The 19,785-nt window shown below is 35.2% G+C and overlaps 1 protein-coding gene across 15 annotated transcripts in view; it reads left to right on the plus strand.

Moving 5' to 3' along the window:
- SNCA (synuclein alpha) overlaps positions 1-19,785 on the plus strand; it is a 166,566-nt gene that overhangs the window by 82,198 nt on the left and 64,583 nt on the right. For 10 of the 15 annotated variants that reach the window (XR_005382856.1, XR_005382860.1, XR_005382853.1 and 7 more), the window contains 2 exons: positions 6,818-6,866; positions 16,207-16,261. The exons of 3 other annotated variants lie outside the window; for them this stretch is intronic. Coding sequence is in view for 4 of the 12 variants with exons in the window: in XM_038582141.1 (XP_038438069.1) it covers positions 6,818-6,866; positions 16,207-16,261 (104 nt within the window). In the remaining 8 variants the exon portion in view is untranslated. Of the gene's footprint in view, positions 1-6,817; positions 6,867-8,633; positions 8,752-16,206; positions 16,262-19,785 lie in introns of those variants that run through there. 2 more of the 15 variants (XM_038582145.1, XM_038582140.1) reach the window with 2 other exon arrangements.

Below are 19,785 nucleotides of genomic sequence, written 5' to 3' on the forward strand. Positions count from 1 at the left end.
AGGGAGAGCAAATGAGGGTAAAATGCTAATAATTAGGAATTCCAGATAAAAAGGATACTGGGATTTTTGTACTGTTTTGACATTTTTCTGTAGGTATAAATGTATTTTGAGTTCTTAAAAAATGAATTTGTTTCTAATTTGTTTTTATTTTTTAATTTATTTTTATTTTACTTAAATTCAATTACTTAACATATAATTTATGATTAGTTTCAGAAGTAGAGGTCAGATTCATCAATCTTATATAATACCCAGTGTCCATTACAACATGTACCCTCCTTAATGTCCATAAATTTGTTTTTTAAAAACAAACAAGGGGTACCTGGGTGGCTTAGTCTGTTAAGCTTCTGCCTTCCACTCAGGTCGTGATCCTGGAGTCCCCAGATCAAGCCCTGCATCAGGCTCCCTGCTCAATGGGGAGCTTGCTTCTCCCTTTCACTTTGCCATCTCCTCACTCATGTTCTCTTTCTTGCTCCTGCTTACTCTCTCTCTCTCTCTCAAATAATAAAATCTTAAACAACAACAACAAAAAGAAGAATTAATTCAGTGAATACCTACCGGGCATTCATATATTAAAAATTGTAAGATAAATTTCTATAGAAATACTCAAAAACAATACCAGTTTATTTCTCATTCACTTAAGTCTGTATTAGGTATTTTGGGCTGGTGGGTGAGTTTCCTCCATGGAGCAATTGAGGGACTCAGATTACTCCCATTTTACAGCCTCACCATCCTCAAGGGGGACATATGTTCCCAGTTGGAAGTAGCATACATTATTTCCTCTCTTATTCCATTGGATATTGGCCACAATTAAATCAAGATAGACTGGAAAATGCAGTATACAGCCACATGTCCTGACGAAGAAAGGAAAACAGATTTTGGTGGACAGCTAGCAAACTCTAATACAGCTGTTATGAAGCATTGTTTGTGGATAGATGCTAACCAGAAGGAGATTATCCCTTCAGCAAGCGTATATTGAACACCTTTTCTTTGTTTGGAACTGAGCTAAGAGTGGGAATATTGAAATTTTATAATCAGACAGAGACACTTCTGTCAGTGAGATCAGAAAGGATGAATATGTGTAATATAATTATACCTACTAAGGCTTGTGTCACTTAAGTAAAATGAATATCCATGAGTACAATTTTTAGCAGTAAGTTTCTGTAGGATGGTTAAAAGTCCTCTTCGAATGTTATTATGTTAAGGAGGAGATGTTTTGGGTTTGTGAGTTAATAATTATAGTTAAAAGCAGTTCTTAATTTTTTTAGTCTTACTTTTCTAGGTTTAAACATATCTGTACCTGCTAACATTCAGAGGGTAGAGACTGTTTTTACCTTCATGACAAGAATACATGTTAGTCATGGAGGTGCTACATTTTTTTGTAAACAGCTAAATAATATTGACTGTTTTGGACTGAATTGACCATTAAGATTAATCCAGTTAAGTGTGCAGACATGGCCAAAATGTGGAGAACCCATTTGTGTTGCAAGTTTCCTTATCTACTCTTATCCAAGTGGTCCTTAAATTTTTATTAGTGAATGTACTTTGGAGATCACTCTCTTGGCTAGGTTGTCACTTTAAAACAAACCTATATGCTTTTCTCATTGAAATATTTTTAGATATTGCCCTACTGGGAGTTTTTTCAAGTAATTAATATATAACTTTTGTACCAACTTAAACTTAGCTTCTTGGAAATAATTCACTCTTAACAGAATCTAGTACCAGAAGAACGTTGAAAGCTTTGTGGATGTTAGCTCAGAACTTTATCTTATTTATTATCTCTTGAGTTATCTCTTCTATGTCATTTCTGTTTTTCCTGAAGGAATCCAAAATATTATTTTGGAAAGTAAAATTTACTTATGAAGAAAAATCAGGTGAAGTATGGACTTTGGCTTATCTCTAATCTTCTAATAAATTTAATTTTAAGACCCTTTTAAGGGTCATTTAGTTGTGATATGAATAGGAAGTTCTGCATTCAGTTTTTAGCTCTTACCAGAGTATCATACTACATTGTGACTGCTTATGGAGATAAAGACCTTAAAAATATATTTATTTTTTCTAACTTTATTGATATATGATTGACAAACAAAATTTGTCTATAGATTGTTCAACATGACTTTAAGGTATGTAATGTAATTATTTAAAATACATATATATTATGAAATGATTACTATAGTCAAATTAATTAACACACTTATGGTTTCCATTTTCTTTTCTTTTTTTAGACTTGTGAGAACACGAGTATACAATACAATGATAATACAATACTAATAATACAGTATTATTAGCCATAGTCACCATACTATACATTAGATTCCCAGAACTTACTCATCCTATAACTGAAAGTTTGTACCTTTTGACCAACATCTCCCCTATTCCACCAGTCTCTGCCAACCACTGTTCTACTCTCCAGTTCTATGAGTTCCACATTTTTAGATTCCACATATATTTCATGTCTTCCAGATTTATGCATGTGGCCACAAATGGCAGGATTTCTTCCTTCCTGTGACTAAATAATATTCTATGATACATATGCACATATACACACATGTTTTCTTTATTCATTCATCAATGGACACCATATCTTGGCTATTATGAATAGTGCTACAATTAACATGGCAATGCAGATATGTCTTCAAGATACTGTTTTTATTTCTTTTGGATATATATACACAGAAGTGGGATTTCTGGATCATTTGGTAGTTTTATTTTTAGTTTTTTGAGTAACCTCCATACTCTTTTCCATGATGGCTGTACCAACTTGGCATTTCCATCAACAGTATACAAGTTCTCTCTTCTCCACACTTTCACCAACACCTATAATCTCTTGTCCTTTTCATAATAGACCTCCTAGCAGGTATAAGGTGATACCTTATTGTGGTTTTGATTTGCATTCTTCTGATAATTGGTAATGTTGAGTACTTTTTCATGTACCTGAGCCATGTGTATGTCTTCTTTGGAAAATATGTTTATTCAGGTCCTTTGCTGATTTTTATAATTGTATCATTTAAGTTTTTTATTTTTTTTCTGTTTTTGCTATTGAGTTGTATGAGATTTTTTTTAAAATAAACTTTGGATATTAACCCCTTATTGGATGTATGTTTTGCAAATATTTTCTCCCATGCCTGAAGTTGCCTTTTCAATTTGTTGATTGCTTCCTTTGCTGTAGAGGCTTTTTAGTTTAGTTTTGGGTTTTTTTGCTTGCTTTGTTGTTCTTAGTGTCGTAGCTAAAAAGTCATTGCAAAGACCAATATCAAGGAAGTTTTTTTCCCTATATTTTTTTCTAAGAGTCTTCCCATTTAAGTTTTATGTTAAAGTCTTTAATCTGTTTCAAGTTTATTGATGAGTGGTATAAGATAGGGGTCCAGTTTTATTCTTTTGCACGTGGATAGCCAGTTTTCCCAACACCCTATTAAAAATGGCTGTCCTTTCCATATGGTGTATTCTTGGAGCCTTTACCAAAGATTATTTGATCATAAATGTGCAGGCTTATTTCTAAGCTCTTTATTCTGTTTTATTCATCTGTCTGTTTTTATTCCAGTACCATACTGTTTTGATTATATAGCTTCATAATATAGTTTGAAACCGGAAAGTGTGATATCTCCAGCTTTGTTCTTTCTCAAGATTTCTTTGGCTGTTTGGGGTCTCTTGTGATTCTGTATGTGTTTTTGGATTATTCTTTCTATTTCTGTGAAAATATAATTGGAATACTGGTAAGAATTGCACAAAATCTCTAGATTGCTTTGGATAATATGAGCATTTTGACAATATTAATTCTTTCAATCTATGAACACAGGCTAGCTTTCATTTATTTGTATCTTCTTTTTTTTTTTTTTTTTTTTTTTAATTTTTATTTATTTATGATAGTCACAGAGAGAGAGAGAGAGAGAGGCAGAGACACAGGCAGAGGGAGAAGCAGGCTCCATGCACCAGGAGCCCGATGTGGGATTCGATCCCGGGTCTCCAGGATCGCGCCCCGGGCCAAAGGCAGGCACCAAACCGCTGCGCCACCCAGGGATCCCTATTTGTATCTTCTTTAATTTCTTTCATTAGAGTCTTATAGTAATTAACGTATAAATCTTTCACCTCTTTGGTTAAATTTATTCCTAAATATTTTATTCTTTTTATTTTTTTATTTTATTTTTTTTTAAAGATTTATTTATTTATTCATTCAGAGAGAGCGAGAGAGAGGCAGAGACACAGGCAGAGGGGGAAGCAGGCTCCATGCAGGAAGCCCGATGTGGGACTCGATCCTGGGTCTCCAGGATCACACCCCGGGCTGCAGGCAGTGCTAAACCGCTGCGCCACTGGGGCTACCCCTTTATTCTTTTTAATGCTGTTGTAAATGGGATAATTTTCTTAATTTCTTCTTGGATAGTTTGATAGTGTACAGAAACACAACTGTTTTTTATATGTTAAGTTTGTATCCTGCAACATCACTGAATTTGTTTATTAATTCTAAGAGTTGGGGATCCCTGGGTGGCTCAGCGGTTTGGCGCCTGCCTTTGGCCCAGGGGCGATCCTGGAGTCCAGGGATCGAGTCCCGCGTCTGGCTCCTGGCATGGAGCCTGCTTCTCCCTCCTCCTGTGTCTCTGCCTCTCTCTCTCTATGTCTATCATAAATAAATAAATAAATAAATAAATAAATAAATAAATAAATAAATCTATCTTTCAAAAAAAATCTAAGAGTTTTTGGTGGGGTCTTTAGTTTTTCACATATAAAATCATATCATCTGCAAACAGAGCCAATTTATCTTTTTTTTTTAGTTTGGATGTATTTATTTTCCTTGCCTAACTGCTGTGGCTAGGACTTCTAGTACTATATTGAATAGAAGTGGTAAGAATGGACATATTGTCTTTTTCTTGCTCTTAAGGCAAAGACTCACTTTTTATTACTAACTATGATATTAGCTGTGTCTTTGTCATATATGGCCTTCAATATGTTGAGGTACATTCCTTCTATACCTTGAAACATATGTTTAATATGAAATACTAGCCTTTGGTATGGGTGGCAGCATAACAACTTGTTGTTGGTTGTGCTATAGCCTACTTATCCTCCCCATTCTTCTAATTTAAAAAAAAGAACAATTTTAATTGCAATTATGCATAAATCCACATTGAAAAGATAACTGGGAAAACCATCAGTCCTGCAGTTTGAATATAATATACAGTGTCCTGGTAATGACAATTCTGTATCTAGAGATATCTAACATAAATTTGAGTCTCAGATCTGTCCCTAACTACTGATGTGTGTATGATCAAATCATGTAACCTCTATGGGTTCCAATTTACTTATGAATAAAATGCCACTCTTTATTTATAATTTCATATATTATAAATAATGTTTTGATAAACATCCTTGCATTTAAATCTTTGTTTATATATTCACCAATTCCTTAGGAAAGATTGGAGAAATAAATATTGAGGATGCATGTCTGCTGTTCAAAATATTGAAAACTAAAAAAAAAATATTGAAAACTTTTGATATACAATAAATGCATTATATTTAGTAAATATTTCTCATATTTAAATTTATTCACCTTCTTGGTTTTGAAATAGTTTCCTGAACAAACACATATGAAGTCACTAAAAAGTTAACAGAATTTTACAAGTCCTATAACTGAGTAGACCTTTTCATGTCAATATAGGTAGCTGATCCTATAGGTAGAAATATGTTAGGAAATATACTCTGTATCACATAATTTAAGAGCTCTGTGACTTTATTTGTGTCATTTATCACCCCTGAATTTTTGTGTAACAAGAGAATACTATTATCTACCTAGCTGTGTTGAGAATCAAATGGCAACATACATGTGGAAGTGCTTTATAAGTGGTAAACTTGTAAATCTATGTGTATTTTATTACTGTCATTAATGTTTGATAGTTAAATTGTCAGCTTCACTGAATGATCTTTAAGTTTCAATTTCTGGTTATATTGGTTTCCATCTGACATTTCCTAGGATTCATGAATAAGACATTTCTCTTAAATTTATTGACCAGTCTTTCTTTCTTTCTTTCTTTCTTTCTTTCTTTCTTTCTTTCTTTCTTTCTTTCTTTCTTTCTTTCTTTCTTTCTTTCTTTCTTCTTTCTTTCTTTCTTTCTTTCTTTCTTTCTTTCTTTCTTTCTCTTTTTTTTTTAAAGATTTTATTTATTTATTTATTCATGAAAGACACAGAGAGAGGCAGAGACACAGGCAGAGGGAGAAGCAGGCTCCATGAAGGGAGCCTGATGTGGGACTTGATCCCGGGACTCCAGGATCACGCCCTGGGCCAAAGGCAGGTGCTAAACCGCTGAGCCACCCAGGGATTCCTGACCACTGTCTTTCAATAAATATATTGGATACATTTTTATAGTAATCTCAGAACATGGTGAAATTTTAAAGCTCTTTATAGAGGACAAATTTATGAACAAGATTAAAAACAATAAAATGAACAAATGAACTTAAGTGAATCATGTCCAAAAACATTTCGTTTCTGAAGGGGGCTAATTTCAAGAAAAATCCAATTTATTTTTCATGGACATGCAAAATATACCTAGTTCATATAGTACAATTTTAAGGAAAGGAAAGAAAAAAAAACTTGAGAATCTCTGGAATCCTGCCAAAAGAATAATTTGGCATTTTACTTCACTTTCTGGATGCAGTTGATTGGCATACTTACATGAAATTTGTGTCATAGTGGAAACAGAAGAAGAAAACCAGAAAATTCAATGTTCTTGCTCTTTAAGATCAGCATGTTTTGTTATTAGCAATAAACTCTGCCACCCCATACTACGAACCTATATAATATAATTTATGGGACTAATCTCTTTTCTGTTGCTAGACTGCCACATTCTCTGCCTATACTAATGTAGAAGAGCAAATATTTCTTGGTAAGTATTGGTTGATAGTCCCATTCCATATCTCTAAAAACTAGTTCCTTTAAGGTGAATTTATGTATATATAATGAAAAGACTAAACTGTTCATATATTTTAATTAAAATAGATTGTTATCTTAAAAGAAAATGATGGGATGCTTAAATTTTATAGTCAAGTAGATTGATCAATCCTAAGTGAATTTCTAAGATTTGTTCAGCTTACACGACCTTGGGAAGTAATAATTTAAGAGAAATTTTAGTAGAGACATCACTTCATACATGTGGAAGTTTTATGTTTAGGAAATATTACCATAGATATTTTATAAACACATATTAAATTCCTAATACCCTTGAGAAGATTCCAGAATGCCAGGGAAATTTCAGATGTACTTGTCTATAGAATTTCCAGTCTTTTTTTTTTTTTTTTTTAAAGACTTTATTTATTTATTCATAGACACAGAGGGAGAGAGGCAGAGACACAGGGAGAGGGAGAAGCAGGCTCCACGCAGGGAGCCCGATGTGGGACTCGATCCCGGGTCTCCAGGATCACAACCCAGGCTGCAGGCGGCGCCAAACCTCTGCGCCACCAGGGCTGCCCTAGAATTTCCAGTCTTAGCATTGGAATGGATCATCATAGGCCCTTCTCTTCACATGCATATTTAGACCCAGAGTAATTAGCTGATTTGCTGAAGGTCACAAAACTAGAAGATAGTGGCATGGGTGCTATCCAAAGGGCTAGTCTTCTTATTACTAAGACTTCTATGTTTTAAAAGCATTGAAGAGTCTCTCTGCTATTGATGGTCCTTTCCTTGATGTATTTCATATTTTTTGTTCGTTTGTTTCATATTTCTAAGCAATTGAGATATATATATATACTATATATAGATATATACAACATATATGCATATATATGTATATAAATATATAAATATATATATAAACACAGTATCTATCTATATATAAAATCATCCTCCTTCCTTTATCTGGAAGATGATATATAGCCAGGGCATCCAAAATAAATGTTTCTCTGTCAGGGTTTCTCTGCCCCTAATAGAAATATTATATATTATCAAGTGTACAAAAATTTTCTTCAATAAGTAACTTTCACATTCTCCCTATCTTAATATCTCAATCTGAGCATTGTGGTCTCATGTTCCTCTAGTGCCTGTATTTCACTCTTTTTATTCACCTATCCATTCATGCCTTTAGCTGATAATTATTGACTACAAGTGAACTACAAGTTTCCTTTGAATTTAGTTTCTGCCATTTTGTCATGGGGGAATGTGGGAGAAGCCATAGCTTTCTTTGATCCATCAAAAATGTATATGTAAAAATTAGGAAGAAATGTGTATTTTCTCAAGTTATCTGTCTAAAAAATTTTAAATGGGAGAATGGAAGTTTGACCTTGAAAATTCATCACAAATCCAATCTGTTTGTCTTTACTATTCCCTGGTAAGATATATCGAATAACTGGAACCTGGAACTGCCATTCTCATTCTTAAAATCTTTCTTAACGTTACTTCTGTTGATAACTGGAATAAACAATTTTTGTCTTACCTGATCCCTCCAATATCATAATAATGGGATCTTAATGTACCCTTTGATTAGCAGGTAATAATTAAACCACTGATGGAAGTGGGCAGTTAGTCCAAGGGCAATTAGAATTAAGATTGGGATTCTTAAAAAAAAAAAAAAAATTGGGATTCTAGGGAATAAAATAATTCTGGAGAAATTTGTACATAAGTCATTAGTATGACACAATATGTTTGTCTATGCATGCAGAAACAACTAATTCCATATGGATGCTTTTATTCACCAAGAAGTAACCACATGATATCTCAGTATTGTTCCAGAGATACCAGCAGCAAGAGTTCTTTTCTAAAGATGTATAAGGAAATTTGAAAAATAAAATTCTTGTAAGTGTTGGTTCAGCTAAAGCAGGATATTTTCAGTTGGTAATGGCTTTTAAAATTAAAATAAGTTCAGCATGTAGGTCATTAATCTTGGGTATGTTCTTTATTGTCATGATCTTTAACCATCTGTTCTCAGATCTAAAGTTTTTTTTTCTTTGCTAGATTATACTCATTCTCACAGCACTTAAGTGATTTCGCCATATTTAAAGACAAGAAAATTAAAAGTAACACCTTCCACATCATTTTTAAAGATGAATTCCTAATGAAATACTCCCCTCTGAGATTGAGAAAGGAACCAAGTGACATCTCTGCTACTTGGGTAGACTAGTCCTAAATGGTTACTGGCTTTAAAAAAAAAAAAATGTATCTGAAAGAAAAATAGGGAAGTCAGGTATTTGGCTATATTTGCTTTGAAAATATGTTTATAAAGTAAATATTAGGAAATGTTTTCCTTTATGTTCTTGTTTAGGAACAGGTATAAATAATTATAAAAATATCTAGGGCCAGTATATAAGTATAAAGAAAAGTTGACCAAGGCCATTAGATGTAACACTGCACTATTGTCTTAATACAAAGTTGTATTGCTAAGAATATAAGATGGTCTCTTGTTTAGGATGAAATGTCATTTACAATCAGGATTTTACATTCACTGGGATACATAATTTGTTTTTTCTATGGATAATGTTGAATGGTACTGAGATACATACCTCTTTTGTGACCACAGCTTTTGTTAGCCAGGCGTAGGGATGCTCTTTCCCTGTGTGAAAGAGCGATACCTGATGTGAAGCTATGGGTCTAGACAGGCTCTAATTCCAGTTGCATTTTTACAGGTTCGTGAAACATTTCTCACTTTTCCTATTTTATTTATGCAAGTCTTGTTACAAACTACAACCAGTTGATCAATTAACTGATATATGTGAGGCCCTATATGTGAGGCTCTCTATATAAAGAAGTATAATTCAATTCATCAATTACTTATTGGACCTCTATTCAACTGCCTTTAAGGTTTTAAATCTAATTCACAAATGGAGGTGAATGAATAATTAAGCAATTAATAAACAATTGTAACATTTAATTTACTTAATAAATAATGATAAATTGAATCAATGTGTTAATAAATAAATATTTTATGAGTGTTTATAGGCAATAACTTTGGAGAATAGTTTTTCTTTTTTTTTAAGATATTAATTTTTTTAAAAATTTATTTGTGAGAGACAGAGGCAGAGACAGGCAGAGGGAGAAGCAGGCTCCATGCAGGGAGCCCGACATGGGACTCGATCCTGGGTCTCCAGGATCAGGCCCTAGGCTGAAGGTGGCACTAAACCGCTGAGCCACTTGGGCTGCCTGGAGAAGAGTAGTTATAGTAAAGGGTAGGTTGTCTGAAAACTAGTCATACGATAGTGAGGTTTAATCAGATTCTTTTTTGTTTGTTTGTTTTTTAAAGATTTTATTTATTTATTCATGGGAGACACAGAGAGAGGCAGAGACACAGACAGAGGGAGAAGCAGGCCCCCGGCGGGGAGCCCAGTGTGGGACTCAATCCCAGGACCCTGGGGCCATGACCTGAGCTAAAGGCAGATACCCAACCACTGAGCCACCCAGGCGTCCCTAATCAGATTCTTGGAAACTTTCAATGAAAGAAATACATGATAAAATTAAAGGCTTTAAATAATCTGTTGACAATGCATAAAATGCTTTGAAGAGAGAGTTTAAGGGTAGGAATAACAATTTGAAGGCAATAACAGATTCATCTGAAACCTCAAGATTTTGGAGTACTTATTTACATATTCTAACTGGCAGTTAAATACTTAAAGGATAGTTTCTTTAAAAAAAGAAAATTCTGCTAACAATGCCTTATGCTGATAATTTTAAAACAGTATTTTCTTTAGTTTATGCAATAGATTTAGAAAGGCTTTTGAAAATGGTTTACATATTACTAATTGATGTACTTTTACAAAATTATAAGCTTAAAAAAATAGTATTTTTTAAGGCCCACGTTATAGAAAAGATGTGAAGTTTTTGTCATTGGTTCTGAGGTATTCACCACAAACTGTTCTATACATTCAAAATGTTTCCTGAAAACTCTTTAGAATTTTTGTCATCTTTAACATCTGTTATTTCTGTGTTCAGGTTGGGTTAAGGATGTATATTTCATAATAACAACCAAAAGAATCAGTGTCCAAGGTATATAGCATAGGTCAGAAAACCCAGTGGCACCAGAGGTCTATGCTGAGGGCTTACCGAAAGGTAACAAAGCACATGGATGGAGATCCCTGGAACATCTTCCTCTGGGGTGAAAACCATGGACATTCCATCACACATACAGATGTGCACACAGGACCACCGATAGGCATCTATGACGTAGGAAGGGAGAGCCATGAGAGTATAGACAAACATTCTGAATGGCTATTTAGAAACAGGTTTCTCTTTTCACAGGAATGTGGCATAGACCCAGCCTTGGTGAGTACAAATACTTGGCACTGAGAAGCAGGATTCAAAGCAGGATCGTAAGTGTACAAATGGAGAAACTTTGATTCCATGGTGCTGGGATCATGACCTGAGCTGAAGGCAGATGCTTAACCTACTGAGCCACCACTAAGTCACTTCTAACTAGGCTTTTTTTTTTTTTTTTTTTTTTGCCTTGGTGCCCTTGTGCCACTCTCTCCTTTGCCTTCTTTTTCCTTCTCTTAGGCAACTCTTCTCTCTACTTCAAGACTTCCTGCAGACATCACATCCTCCAGCAAGTCTCCCTAACTGTCTCCTCTTCCTAGCCCGGCTTATTATATATCCTTCCTCTTTGCTCCTGTGGCACCTGTGCACACTGCTGTTACTGCACTGCCAAGTTGCTCGACTGCTTTTCTGTCTCCTCCAGTTAGACTCTCAGCTCAGTGAGAGAAATAACTATTGCATTCACCTTTATATCCTTGACACCATGCTAAAACCCTGAGAGGGAACCACCCAGAGGTGAAGCTGGGAGGTAGGTCGGGCCATATAGTGAGTCATGTGCATTTGAACTCCACTGATAGTGATATGAACACATTGGCAGTTTTTCAATGGGGGTGAGGTGAAAGCACATTGCAATTTTAGAACAAAAACTGAAAATATACATAGGATTAGGAGAAGAGATTAGACATAGGAATTCCAATTAAGAAGTTTAAGCACAAGTAGAGGTGAGAGATCACTGCAGGTCTGACCCAGATTTCAAATGTGGGAATGGATAAAAAAGTTAATAATTTGAGTGTGAAGGGGGAGAGAGAGAGAGGGAGAAAGTAAGTGGGTGTGAATAATGACTAAGTGTGGAGCTCTTTTTAAAGAGCAAATGAAAATTTGAGTATTCGAGCTAATCAGGCCTAACACCAACTTTTGAACAAAGTAGAGATGCTTGCAACTTACTAATTCAGCCATGGGCTAAGAAATACATATATATGTAATTTCCCAGCCTCCTTGGTGTACCTGATTTGACAAAGGAACCCAGTCAGTCCCATTGTTTCCAAACTCTGTTGCAATCCTAGGCTAGCAAAACAAAGAAATTCTACTTATCCCAAGAATACTATATAAAAAATTGACTCCTTTTTTTCCCCTAAACATATGCTTAAGTATGGGTCAATCTTTTACCTTAGTAATAAATTTTTACTATCACCATTTATATCCATCAATGTTTCAAGTAAGCAAATTGTTTCCCTAACTGAAAAGCATACAACTGGGAAAAAGTATTTTTCTCATAAGAAACATAGAATATATATTCATAATAAATATTTTTAGAGGGATGCCTGGGTGGCTCAGTGGTTGAGTGTCTGCCTTCCAGCTCAGGGCGTGATCCTGGAGTTCCGGGATCGAGTCCTGGGATCGAGTCCCGCATCGGGCTCCCTCCCAGCCTGCTTCTCCATCTGCCTATGTCTCTGCTTCTCTCTCTTTCTGTGTCTCTCATGAATAAATAAGTAAAATCTAAAAAAATAAATAAATATTTTTAGAGTTAACTGATTAACTACTTTTTAAATATTATGTAAACTATTTCAGGTCACTTTAGAAGTAGTATGATTACAAAAATACTGCAGTGCTGTCTGCTAGCTATTTCTAAGGACACTTTTCATATAATTTCACATTCTTACACCAGTATTACAGATTGTTGTCTTCAAATCTTGATAAGGCATATTTTGGTGCACCCCTGACCACCATACTGGAATCTACACTTCTATTGGAATAAACATTATTAGCTTAAGGCTATTGTGAATATAGTTGTAAGAATGTGCATGAATTTTGCCATCAAGTAAATGATTTTATTATATTTCATGTTCAATCCAAAAATATAAAATTTATTTTTAAACCTACAGAATGCTGATAAAGAAAATGGTCAGCAGGATCCCTGGGTGGCGCAGCGGTTTAGCGCCTGCTTTTGGCCCAGGGTGCGATCCTGGAGACCCGGGATCGAATCCCACATCGGGCTCTCGGTGCATGGAGCCTGCTTCTCCCTCTGCCTATGTCTCTGCCTCTCTCTCTCTCTCTGTGACTCTCATAAATAAATAAAAATAAAAAAAAAAAGAAAAAAAAAAGAAAATGGTCAGCAGATTCTGGGTTGATAACTATAAATTTGAAACCATTCATCAGTGGATTAGTGAATAATATATAGGGAGACCATGATTAATAAGTATTAAGGCTGGCTCCAGCAATCAGAGGGTCTAAGGGCCAGGGAACTATGCATTATCCAGCAAAACGTCACTATCTGTGCTCTCCTGTAATGTTTTCCTAAAATTTTAAAAGACAAAGATGAAAACTTGGGAAGCACTAGATATTGACAGCTCTGGGTCCTGATGAATAAAAATGTAAATTGCAAAGTGCTGGCACCTTGCCCAGGCAGGGTTGTCTGGGGACTGCTTTGCAGCAAGGCTGACCATCTGGGAGAGGGAAAGAAAGTGACACTTGCTTCTAGTCTCTTTAACCTTCAGATTTTACATTCCCTGCCTCCCCAGATTAATATGTTTAGGTGTGAAGACTGAGCAAAGATGCCCATCCTGTTTTTCTTCCTTCCTCGCAACCTAATTCAAGTACATTGGGGAAATAGTACTTTTTTCCAGACTTTGGCTGTGTCTGTTATTTTGGGGCTCAGCTGCCTTCATCTTCTTTCAGTCCACAAATATTTTTGAGCTTCCATTCAGTACCTGATGTTGTAATGCTTACTAGCGTGTTTGACAAGTCTGTTCCCTAAAGCTCACAGTTTAACAAAAAGTTCATAAATGAGAATTATGAGTTCATTTATTTAATCATCAAATATTTACTGGACATCTGGACTTTGTCAGAGACTGTATTCATATCAGTGATTAAAAAATGAACAATAGAAATCTCAGGCTTAAGGAAATTTTATATTGCTGAATTTTATTTTTTAAAGATGTATTTATTTGAGAGAGAAAGAGAGAAGCATGGCAGGGGAAGGTCAGAGAGAGTCTTAAGCAGACTCTGTGCTGAGCACAGAGCCTGATGCGGGCCTTGATCTCACGACCCTGAGGTCACAACCTGAGCCAAAACCAAGAGTCAGATGGTTGAACCAACTGTGCCACCCAGGTGCCCCTATTCCTAAGTTTTATAATAGACATATAGGTTCAGGGACCTGGGAACACAGAGGCAGGATGTGTTTAAATAGGAACGGGTCCTTGTCTTAGCTTTTTTGGAATCTGAAAGCTGAATCCGAAATATCATGGAGGATGAAGGTAGTTGATTTGGGTGGAAATCCCAACAAAGAAGAGAGAGTGTGACATGTAAGGAGACAAAGTCAATATAAAACTATGTTATTGAGGGCAATAGAGCCTTAAATTCTCTGTTATCTCAAGAATCATATGGACAATTTCCCTGAATTATCTTCATAAAGGACAGGGGAAGAAACGCATGAGCTCCTATCTCCGATTGATTGAAATCTGTTGCTAGGATATGAACTCCCTGCAATTCTACAGGAATCCCATCTTATGTTTGGCCTTGGAGAGACCTCTAGGCAGAAATAAAAAAGGCACAGCATTTTTAAGGCAAGATGCTGGCACAAAATCAATCAAAGCCCGCGAGGAAGTGCATTCAGCACTGGCTAGAAGCTGAGAAATTGGCAAAGGACTGTGAAAGTGGCACTTTTGCTGTTCCTTTTGATCTGATCTGTAGGTTTTGCTGTGTACAGGTGAGCAAATGCATGCTGGACAAATGGATTAACAAGTGCTAAAGCATGACAGCAAAGAGCATATATTAAGTTCCGGGAAAGTCATGATGCATTGTGCCTTTCCTGACTCTTGAGAGTCAGAAAGAGAATGTGTGTGAGAGAGACGAAGGAATTGAGATAAAAAGTTACGTGGGACAAGATCTCATGCTAGAGAGAGTTGACTTTATCTTACAGAGTAAGAGAAGCTCCTGAAGGATATTAAGATTTGTATTTTAGAATGGCACCTGCTCACCAATATTGAGGTCTGTCTTGTGGGCAGCAGAACTGAGGGCAATAAGGCCATTTTGATGATTAATAATGCAGAAATGGGAAAAGGGTCATCTTGAACCAAAGCTACTTAGGGTATACAATCAAGATTTAACAGGTTAAATATGAAAGGAGAAGGAGCAAACAAGTCATTAGTTTTCTTTAGTCTGTTTTGTTTTTCCACTCATTCTTTCCCTTTGAGTGTGAATGAACTCTATAAACACTTGTATCAGAAAATTCTGCACATCCATACTTGTCTCATCAATGAGACAAATAAGCCCTTATATGTTTAAAATGCGTGAACAGGTTTAAATGTTAGGAAAAAAATTGTAAAGCATAAAACAAATTCCCTGGATGGGGGGAAGGGAGAGAATTGGTTTAATTCTTTGCTGGCAGTATGCTTTGTGATTATTGTACATGTCTATATATAGATTCATGTTTTGCTCATTGGAAAGTGTCTCTAATTACTGCTACTATTGTTATATATTTTTTTACTGTTTGATTTTTGCAAACTTAGAAATCTATGATCAATCCAAATAATCCTTTCTGACAACTTTTTAAAAGCATGCTTAAACATGCAGTCTGCATGGCTACTATGTAGTGGTGCAAAGAAGAAAATCCCATCAGATCTGAGAAAAATCTAGAGTTTATCCACCTGTAAATGCAGTCCTAGCTCAGAAGAAAGACAGCTCTTATGTGTTTCAGCATCAAACTTCCCTAAATGAATACAAGGAAGAATTATCACTGACGTATAGTTGAAACAGCAGTCAGTTCTCAAGCACAAATGCCATTTCAGTAAAAATTTCTTTGGCTCCCATTGCCTCAATCAAAATGTTGACCTTTCGGTAATGGATGCAAATAAAATAACTGAAAAGAATCCATTGCAATTTTGAAATACTGTGAAAGTGTATTGGGGTGAAGCCACCTTCCCTTAAATAGGGGACAGTTTGCTTGTTGTTTTCTTTCTAGGCAGATAAGAGTAATGCCCTCTTCCTCTCTTTAGTCTCAGCACTTCATCTATTATCCTGTATCAAGAAAGCAGGACAGCATAAATGGAGGTACCGTTAATGGGGGTAATTTGATAATTTGATAAACTGGTAAACAAGTGAGGGAATTGGTGCGGTCACAGGTGATTTTTGGGGAGGGGGATGATTTGGAACTGGAAAAATAATAATTAGCAGAACCTGGTGACAGGTGTGTTTGTTGTACCAGGATGTAAGAAAAATAGGCAGATTTTTATCTCCAAAGGTTAGCCTTTGGTGAAATCCTGGAACTCTTTTGTTACTGGGGAATAAATAAATCCCTGGCCACTTTATATAAAATATTGGTCACTTGGAGATATCATATAAACATAAATTTATACTATATACTAATTAAAAACAAATTATAGGGTGGCACAGCGGTTTGGCGCCTGCCTTTGGCCCAGGGCGCGATCCTGGAGACCCGGGATCGAATCCCACGTCGGGCTCCCGGTGCATGGAGCCTGCTTCTCCCTCTGCCTATGTCTCTGCCTCTCTCTCTCTCTCTGTGTGTGACTATCATAAATAAATAAAAATTAAAAAAAAAAAATAAAAATAAAAACAAATTATAATTGCCTAAAGAATTCCAAAATAAGATGGCTCAGTGATTTTTAGAGCTAATATGGTCTAATAGTTCAAAACATGGAGCCTATTGAAGGTAATATAGAGAAATGATGAGATGACTTTTTTGTATGTGTCATACTGGACTCTTCTATGATTGTGGGAGAGATCTAGAATTAAGATAGCCCTAAGTCAGCAATTGATGGGTAGAAACTATAGTAAGTCAATGCCAGATGCAGTACAAATGTCACCATTATTTAATATAATTGAAATATTAGGATTAGGATGTTTGGATATTTGGATGTTTACTACTATACTAGTACTGGTACATTTTACTATTTAATATTTGTTCGTCTTAATTTCCAGCTAAATTTCTGAGTGAAATAGAAGACAATACTAAACAACAAACAAACAAACAGATTTTGCTTTTCTTTTAGGAATATTATATTAATACAGTGGACAGAATAATGCTTCCTCTTTCCCCATCTTTAACCCCTAAAGATGTCCAAGTCCTAGTCTCTGGAAACTGAAAATATGTTATTTTATGGAAAAGGGAAATAAGGTTGCATTTAGAATTAAGTTTGTTAATCAGTTACCTGGAGATGGAGAGATTACCTAGGATCATTTAAGTGGGGCCAAAGTAATCACAAGGCTCCTTATAAATGAAAGAGGCAGGAGGGAGCTTTATAGTCATGCCACTTGAGAAAGACTAGACATGTCATTGCTGGCTTTCCAAAGAGAGCCATAAGCCCAAAGGGGCATACGCAAAGGAATATGTGAGACTCAGGAAGCTGGAGCAGCAAGGAAATAGTCTTTACTCTAGACCTTTAGAAAGAAATGCATCCCTACCGACGTCTTCACATTAACCTTGTGAGACCCATTTTGGCCTTCTTATCTCCAGAATTATAAGATAATGCATTTCTATTGTTTTAGCCATTTTTTTGTGATTTGTTACAGCAACAATAGAAAATACAATTAAAAGATCATAAAACTAAATGGGTATAATACTAAAAGAATTTAGAAAAGATCATAAGAGTTTTATTACCAAAATAGGAATTTGAAATTCATTGTTTCTTTTAAAGCACAGTCCTTTCATCTATGTAAATATCCCTTTTCATTTTATGGTAATATAAGTATTACTCAGTGACTTGTGAAAACAGAGTTATAATTTAAAATTTAAGTTAATGCTATGAAAAAGGAGCCAGAAAGGGCACCTGGGTGGCTCAGTTGGTTAATTGCCTGCCTTTTGATCTGGTCAAAATCTCAGGGTCCTGAGATCAGGCCCATATCTACCACTACTCCTGCTCCTGCTCCTGCTCTCTCTCTCTCTCTCAAATAAGTAAATAAAATCTTAAAAAAAAAAAAAAAAAGAAAGAAACAAAGAACATAGCACACAGAAAGTCTAGTAGACTCTGTATTGTATACCTATATAGGAATTTATGGATTCAGAGTTGAGTTATGAGATATGATCCTCAAGCAAACATCTTAAGGGAAAAATATGCATTATTCAATGAAAATTTAATACTACTGTTTTGGGTCAGTAAACACTGCATCTTTTGAACATCAGGCAGTATTTATTTAAGATTTTAAAGATTAGGAGCACCTGGGTAGCTCAGTGGTTGAATGTCTGCTTTTGGCTTGGGTTGTGATCCCGGGTTCCTGGGATCGAGTCCCCCATGGTGCCCTCTGCAGGGAGCCTGCTTCTCTCTCTGCCTATGTCTCTGCCTCTCTCTCTCTCTCTCTGTCTCTCATAAATAAATAAATAAATAAAATCTTTAAAAAATAAAAAAATGTTAAAGACTAAATCAAAGATGATACTAGATCCTAATTTAAACTTCTAGCCTAAGACATAGTTATAATGTAGAACAGTTATTTGATGTTTGAAGAAAAAAAAAAGCTAAAGAAATTCAGCTACAATGCTGTACTGTGAGGTAGAAGGTACTTCATAGCTATTAATAGGAAACTGTTTAATTTTACTGTCATTTAAAAAGAAAAAAACCCAGAATTTTTACACAGTATTAAAGGATAAAAATTAAATGTACAAAGTATTACAAAGTGTCTTTTAATCACTTGTCTTGTGTTATTTATTTATTTATTTATTTATTTATTTATTTATTTACCTTGTGTCTTTTAGAAGTAAAGTTCAACCACCCTTAACTTTCTGTAAACAAAACAAAACAAATCCTTAAGGTAGTCTAAGATTTTGATTTTAAGTAATTCACTTTAAATAATATTTTCCTTAAAATGTTCATGCCCTGTCTTCTACCAAGCCTAGGTTAACAAAAAGAATACCCACTTGGACTTTAAGGTAGAACAAAAAAATTAAGTGTTTTGTAAATATCACATATTCTTCTGTCTTTTTATTTTTAATGCAGAAACAGAAAGAGTATGGATTTAGTTTGTCCTAGGATCTTACTAGTGTCAGTATTTCTCTCCTCCCCATCTTGATAGTTACTTGAAATAGGATCTCAGTAGCTGAAGCAAAATTGGGCTCTGGAATTTGGTTAAAAATTATTTGGCTGGAAGCCTGTTGCTGAGGAAAGAAGTAACAAATCTTGAGCATATTTTTGGAGCCAAATGCCAAATTGTCTGTGCTTGGTATCACAGAATCAGCCTTACCCTTCAAAATGATTCCAGACCAAATGCCAGAATTGTCCTGGTTTTGGCTACAAATTCACAAGGAGCGAGAGGGAGAATCACAATTATATGTGGCCCTATGTGTTTTTCAGAATAAATGTCTTTTTCTTTTTAATAATTTACCATTTTAGGTTTTTTTACATTTCATATTTTTAAGGTGACTATTTCAATAAGAAATACTCTACATGTATATATGTTAAGGACCCCAAAATTGCTAGAACTACTATAAATCTTGCAGTGTAAAATAGATGGCGGTGAGGGGCGAAAGAACTCAAAATATTCTTTCCCTACACTGTCCTACTTTGGCATCTGTATTTTTAAATTTTTCCATTGTTAACACTCAATTTGGTGATAGTGGCTGTTAC

Source organism: Canis lupus, chromosome 32 (assembly GCF_011100685.1).
Source record: "Canis lupus familiaris isolate Mischka breed German Shepherd chromosome 32, alternate assembly UU_Cfam_GSD_1.0, whole genome shotgun sequence".
Classification (NCBI taxonomy): Eukaryota; Metazoa; Chordata; class Mammalia; order Carnivora; family Canidae; genus Canis; species Canis lupus.